The sequence below is a fragment of the Gracilinanus agilis genome, chromosome 2 (genome assembly GCF_016433145.1).
Source record: "Gracilinanus agilis isolate LMUSP501 chromosome 2, AgileGrace, whole genome shotgun sequence".
In the NCBI taxonomy this organism is placed as follows: domain Eukaryota; kingdom Metazoa; phylum Chordata; class Mammalia; order Didelphimorphia; family Didelphidae; genus Gracilinanus; species Gracilinanus agilis.
In genome coordinates, this window is record NC_058131.1 from 44,018,509 (window position 1) to 44,025,962 (window position 7,454).

General features: G+C 42.9%; 1 protein-coding gene across 1 annotated transcript; it reads left to right on the forward strand.

Annotated features, from left to right (window-relative positions):
• Positions 1–310: 310 nt before the first annotated feature.
• On the forward strand, positions 311–1,471 carry LOC123234575 (carbohydrate sulfotransferase 4-like). Its single transcript, XM_044660486.1, has one exon. It carries the CDS (start codon positions 323–325, stop codon positions 1,469–1,471), a length of 1,149 nt encoding a protein of 382 aa, XP_044516421.1. The 5' UTR covers positions 311–322.
• Positions 1,472–7,454: the final 5,983 nt, after the last annotated feature.

Below are 7,454 nucleotides of genomic sequence, written 5' to 3' on the forward strand. Positions count from 1 at the left end.
ATGCTAGTTGAATGACAACTATAATAATGATAAAAAATTCAAGTGGAAAATGGGGTTAGGGTTCACTTCATTGTATGAGTTTAAATGATGAGGTCAAAGGAACTGGGGCCAGGACGTATTCACATCTTGTAGGAGATGATGGGAAAGGCAGTAAGGTAGAATTGTGTTCAGACATTGTGGGGCTGAGCCATGACAATGTAGGGGTTGGAGGGAGGGAGGTTAGGTTGGCTGGAATGGGGATGTGCAGGCAGATGGGTACCCAATGGTCTCATACAATCTGTTTTTCTTGTCCCCACCAGGCTGACTACTTACTTCCTGCACAATGTTCTGGGTAAAGAAGCCAAGATTGTTAGTCCTTCTGATGCTCCAAGCTGTTGCTTTCTTCTTCTTCTTCCAGTATTTGTATGGCCCCAGGCACTGCCCTGGTCTAGCAGAGAAGTCAGGTCCTATGCATGTGCTTATCTTGTCCTCTTGGCGCTCAGGTTCTTCCTTTGTGGGCCAGCTCTTCAGCCAGCATCCGGATGTCTTTTACCTGATGGAGCCAGCCTGGCACGTGTGGATGAGCCTTTCCTCTGGCAATGCTGGGCAGTTGCAGATGGCTGTGAGAGACCTGATTCGTTCTGTCTTCCTCTGTGACATGACTGTCTTTGATGCCTATATGGATCAGGGTCCAAAGACACTGTCTAAACTCTTCCAATGGGGAACTAGTAGAGCACTGTGTTCCCCACCTTCATGCCACCTCTTTGAAAGGGAGGCCATCATCTCTCCAGATGACTGCAAGCTTTTATGTGCCAAGGAGCCCTTCAACATAGTGGAAGAAACCTGTAAGTCCTACAGTCATGTGGTGATCAAGGAGGTGCGTTTCTTCAATCTGGAAGCCCTCTATCCATTGCTGAGGGACCCTTCCCTCAACTTGCACATCATTCACCTCATACGGGATCCCAGGGCCACATTCCGCTCTCGGCAACGCACAGGATTAGAGCTGGCACGCGACAGCCATGTTGTCATGGGTAGGCTGTGGGATAAACTAAAGAAAGAGAACCGGCCCTATCACTTGATGAAGATAATTTGCCAAAGCCAAAATGAGATTTATAAGGCAGCAAAGTTGCTACCAGACTCCCTAAGAAAACGCTACCTGCTAATACGCTATGAGGACTTGGTGCATGACCCACTTACCCAAACCTCCAAATTGTATGGATTTGCAGGGTTACCCTTCTTGCCTTACCTCCAAACCTGGGTGCATAACATCACGCAGGGCAAGGGCATGGGAGGACATGCCTTCAAGACAAACTCCAGGAATGCCCAAATTGTTTCCCAGGCCTGGCGCTGGTCCTTACGTTATAATGAGGTGGTCCAATTACAGAATATTTGTAGAGATATAATGAACCAGATGGGTTACCTTCCTGTATTGTCTGAGCAAGATCAGAGAAATCTATCATTGAATCTTCTCTCTCCTCTTGGGATCCCCTAACACTACGCAACCAAATGCATTGAATGATGGTCTAGTTTTGTACAGCAGCTATGGTCAGCCGAATCTTCTGGTTCTAAATATGTTTATGGACATGCATGTGAACATGCTATTGTGCATGACTCTACATGACCAAAGTTACACTTGACTTTCTGGCTTTGCACCTTTACATTGGCTATCCCCCTTGCCTGGAATGCTCCCCTCCTCCCTGGGGTCCTTCAAGATAGCTTGAGCATCACCTTCTGAAGGAAGTCTTTCCTGATCTCCCAAGCAGTTAGTTAGTACCTTCCCCTCTAAGAGTACCTTGGGGGTATACAGTGTGTGTGTGTGTGTGTGTGTGTGTAGCTCATATGAGCTCTGATGATTTTTAAAAAACCCCTTACCTTGTGTCTTAGCATTGACACTAAGTATGGGTTTCAGGGCAGAAGAGTGGTAAGGGTTAGGCAACTGGGGTTAAATGGCTTGCTCTGGGTAATACAGCTAGGAAGTGTCTGAGGCCAGATTTGAACCCAAGACCTCCTGACTTCTAGACTGGCGCTCTGTCCACGGAGCCAGTTATTTGCCCCAACTCTAATGATCTTTATCCCAACTTTTACCCTCCCCAGAGGAGCCTCAGAATCCAGAGGAAGATTTATCTTTCTTGCTCAGGGGGTGATCCTCAAGAAATTGGGGTGATTCTATAATGCCATCAACCCAAGTCCCCAGCAGAATGTTTTCCACCATCTCTGCCTCAAAGTTATGAGATGAAAATAATTTTAGTCAGCTTTATGTAGCTTTTTGTTATTGTCATTGTTCAATTGTTTCAGTTGTGTCCAACTCTTAGTGACCTCATTTGGATTATTTTTGGCAGAAATGCTGGAGGGGTTTGCCATTTCCTTCTTTACCTTATTTTACAGTTGAGGAAACTGAGGCAAACTGGGTGAAGTCACTTGACCAGGGTCACACAGCTAGAAAATGTCTGAGGCTAGATTTGAACTCAGGAAAATGAGTCTTCTGACTCCAGGCCCAGCGCTCCATCCACTGTGTCACTGCTGCCCAAGTAACTTTTAGGAAGAGATTCTGATGAAGGAGGAGTAAAGAGAAATAATTGGTATAGAACATATTTCCCAAAAGTGTCATTCTGCACCATCAGTATATTCAGAATCCAGAAGAAAGTGGGCTCAAGGTTAGAAAACACCTGTGGCAAAGGGTTCCCATGGCTCCTGATGGCTGAGTCCTTTTCCCAAGTTTGTGGGGTACTCAAGAGGTTCCCCTTAGGGATGGTATAGGTCCTCTGCTAGGGTCCTTTTGGGGCCATACATCCATGTCCATTCTGTCCTTGTCTACCAATGCAGACACTACTGCCGCTGATCCAGGGATTAGGCTAGTCTCCAGATAGATAGCCAGCTTGCTTCCAAAGACCCTCATACAGCCAAAGGATGGGGTGGGGAGGAGAATCAGCCAAGGCTGAAACCTGAGCATCTCCTTTCCCAGCCCCCCCCATCCTCTGCTTCAGTTCTTCCTCAGGGATTTTACTGGAATGTCAGTTTACTACAACCTCTTGAATGACTTAGGTTCCAAACCAGCTTGATAATTTACAGATAAACACTGGGGCATAACCAACTTTGCCCAGCTGTTCTGAATGGGATTCTTATGCAAGGGTCACCTAGTTGCCCCAACAATTTATATAAATTGCTTTGGACTGTGACTCAATCTGTCACACAATGACTTTGATTGATTCAAGAAAGCTTATGGGAGCTATTCAGCCGGATCTAATCCAATCAAAAAAGGTTCTTACCTACTTAAGATTTCAGAGCTAAAATGGAGAAGTTCCAACCCCATCCTTATATATGTAATATAAGAAATTTTTTTATAACAAGATTGCAAAAAGGCTCCATCCTAAATTTTACTTTGTTTCTTGCTCAATGTCAGATATACCTTCCCATTGAAGAGGCTGGTTACTGGGATTGTGGTGCTCAGAGTAGAGTAGTAAGAGCTGTTCATAAGCTCAGGTACACTCATGTTCAATGGACACCTCAGGGGAGATTTACAGAATTTAGAATTTAGAAGTAATGCATAGATTGGTATATGCCACTCATGCTTTTTTTAAAATTATACATTTTTGTAATAATCTTTTAAAACCAAAACCCCAAATCCTATACCCATATAAACAAATGATAAATTATAGGTTTTTCTACTGTGTTTCTACTCCCACAGTTCTTTCAGTGTGGATAGCATTCTTTCTCATAAGTCCCTCGGGATTGTTCTGGATCATTGCCTTGCTATTAAGTCTATTACATTTGATTGTCCTACAGTGTTTCATTCACTGTGTATAATGTTCTCCTGGTTCTGTCCATTTCACTCTGCATCAGTTCACTGAGTTCTTCCCAGTTCATATAGAAATCATCATTCCTTACAGCACAATAGTATTCCATCACCATCATATACCACAATTTGTTTAGCCATTCCCCAGTGGAGGGACATCCCTCATTTTCCAATTTTTTGCCACCACAAAGAGCGCAGATATGAATATTTTTGTATGACTGTTTTTTATTATCTTTTTGGAAAACAAACCTAACAGCTGGATCAAAGGGCAGGCATTCTGGCATGGTTGGATCAATTCACAACTCCACCAGCAATGTATTAGTGTCTCAATTTTGCCATAACCCTCCAACATTTATTATTTCCTTTACTGTCATATCGGCCAATCTGCTAGGTCTGAGGTGGTACCTCAGAGTTATTTTGATTTGCATCTCTCTAATCAGGAGGGATTTAGAACACTTTTTCATGTGATTATTGATAGTTTTGATTTCTTCATCTGAAAACTACCTATTCATGTCCCTTGACCATTTGTCAATTGGGGAAAGCCTTGATTTCTTGTACATTTGACTTAGTTACTTACTTATACATTTGAGAAATTATACCTTAGTCAGAGATTTTTGTTATAATTTTTTCCCCTCATTTTGTTGATTCCCTTCTAATTTTGGTTGCATTGGCTTTGTTTGTACAAAAACTTTTAAATTTAAACATAATCAAAATTACTTATTTTACATCTTGTAATGTTCTCTGTCTCTTGCTTTGTCTTAAATTCTTTCCTTTCCCATAGATCTGATAGGTATACTATTCTATGTTCCCCTAATTTACCTCTTTATATTTAGGTCATTTACCCATTTTGAATTATCTTGGTATAGAGTGTGAGATATTAACCTAAACCTAATTTTTCACAAACTGTTTTCCAATTTTTCCAGCAGTTTTGGTCAAATAGTGGGTCAAATAGGGAGGAAGCATAGGTTCAAATGTGGGCAGAAAATGTTTCAGATCTAGCAAACAGGCTATGTCTGCTCAGGATCCTGTCCCAAAAGCTGGGGTCTTTGGGTTTCTCAAACACTAAAATACTGAGGTCATTTACCCCAAGTCTATTCCATTGATCCACCCTTCTATCTCTTGGCCCAGTGATGGGCAAACTATTTAAAGAGGGGGACTCTTTCGAAGTTTCATTGTATTGTATCCTACTCATTGTATTCGTCAGATTAGAAATAATGTTGCGCAGCCAGATAGAACATTTAAGGGGGCTGCATCTGGCCCCTGGGCTGTAGTTTGCCCATCACTCTCTTAGCCAGTACTATATTGTTTTGATGATCACTGCTTTATAGTACAGTTTAAAATCTAGTACTGTTAGGCTACCATCCTTCACATTTTTTTATTAGTTTCCTAGATATTCTTGATCTTTTGTTCTTCCAGATGAACTTTGTTATAATTTTTTCTAATTTTATAAAAAAAGTTTTTTGGTAGTTTGATAGATATGGCACTGAATAAGTAAATTAATTTAGGTAGGATTGTCATTTTTTATGATATTAGCTTATTCTACCCATGAGCAATTAATGTTTTTCTGATTGTTTAGATAACTCATGCTTTCATAATTGGACTGACTGAAATACCTCTTCCAGCCTCAATTCATGATGGAGAGTTACAGAAATAACTCTCTAACTTGTCATATTCTATTGAATAGGGAGGAAGCATAGGTTCAAATGTGGGCAGAAGATGCTTCAGATCTAGCAAACAGGCTATATCTGCTCAGGATCCTATATTTTACAATCCAACAAAAATGTACAATAATTTTTTTCTGGGAAAATAATTACATTTTTTGTAAAGATATGTCTTTATTTACAATGTAATTGTTATCTGGTGTATACAGTTATTGTATGAAGTTATGACTGCTATTTGGTGCCATGATGAAAATAACTTTTTTTTTAAAGAAATTTTAACCAAAAGTGCTTATTCTTTCATTTGTTAAAATCTTCCAGGATAGGCATATTTATAATGAATGACTTGACTCAGAATTATTTTGGTGCAAAATTCTGTCTTTATGTATTGTAATATATATCTTTCAGTAGAAATAAATGTGTTGAGTGTTCAGAATATTGGGCTGGTGAAGTGCATTGTGTATTATGTTCATCATCTAGTTGGTTTTTTTAAAAATCTTTCCCTTCCATCTTGGAATCAATATTGTGTATTGGTTCCAAGGCAAAAGAGTAGTAATGGCTAGGCAATGGGGGTCAAGTGACTTGCCCAGGGTCACTCAGCTAGGAAGTGTCTGAGGCCAGATCTGAACCCAGTCTCAAGGCCTGGCTTTCTATCCATTGAGCCACCTGGCTGCCCCTTACCATCTAGTTTAATTATACAATCATCACTGTATCAAACTTTTTCACAGATGTCAGGCAAGAAGCATTTATTTACTTAATTTTTTAAACCTTTACCTTCTATTTTAGAATCAATATTAAGTATTGGTTCCAATGCAGAAGTGTGATAAGGGCTAGGCAATGGGGGTCAAGGGACTTGCCTATGGTCATACAACCAGGAAATGTCTGAGGCCAAATTTGAACCCAGGTCCTTCCTTTTCCAGGCCTGGCTCTCTATGCACTGAGCCACTTAGGTGCTCCTGTAAAGGGTTTTAAAACGCCAAATAGAGGATTTTATAGTTGATCCTGTGGGCCATGGAGAGCTCCGGGTGTCTGTTGACTCAGGATGGGCCCAGACGTGATACTGCTGGGTCAAAGTTTAGTAACTGTTAAGTCTTCATTATAAGTTGTTTTTGTAATTGCCCTGCTTCCCCATTTGCATCCACCCTCGTTCAGCCTGGCATCCGCTTCTTACCTAGCCAGCTTGCTGCCCTGCTGCTTCTTGGGAGAGGTTTATAACAGGAACTGGGCGACAGCAGGAGCCGCTGGGAGTCATTTACGACCTCCATTGTCCCCAAACGTTATCTTTAGATGGGCGGGGGGGAGGGGGTCCGGGTGTTCTGGGGGGAAGAGCACTTGTCCTCGGGGAAAGCGCTTTTCCATGCCCCTTTCTTCCTTTGTTGCGTCTGGTTCTCCCCTCTGTAGCCCGGCTGGCCACATCCTGGGGAAACTGACTTGGCACGTGGGCTAAACAGGGCTGAGATAAACCTTCGGGGAGGGAGGGCGTGTCTAGTCCAGGCATGCGCAGATCCTTCCCTGGAGGAGGGCGTGTCTAGTCTAGGCATGCGCAGATCCTCCCCTGCCACGGGGCAGGTGAGAACAATTTGTTCCCAATGCCTGAAGGTGGCGGAAGCGGGAGCTGCGGGGCGCTTAGAGCTTGGTCCGACATCCAAGGGGCGAAGCTCATCCGCGGCATCCCGAAGCATCAGCGGCCGCTTTGCCGCCCATGACTCTGGAAGAGAGGGTGGGACTGAGGAGGTCAGTCCACCCGCACTGCGCTGTTCCTCCGGGAGTGTGAAGGATGACCGCCGGGGCGATCTTTACGTGGATAAATAAAGGCAATTCGTTCTTGGAAACAGACGTTGCTATTATATTGTGTTTATAGAAGTGGGCGGAAGAGCAAACTGGCAACAAAGTTATGAAACTATGAAAGTGGTGCGGCTCTTGGGTCCTCTGGGGAAAGCCCATGACGCCGTGGAAGTGGGCACAGAGGTGTACGGGGAACAAACACGGAAAACGGAGAGACTAGCGGTGATAGGCATTGAAGG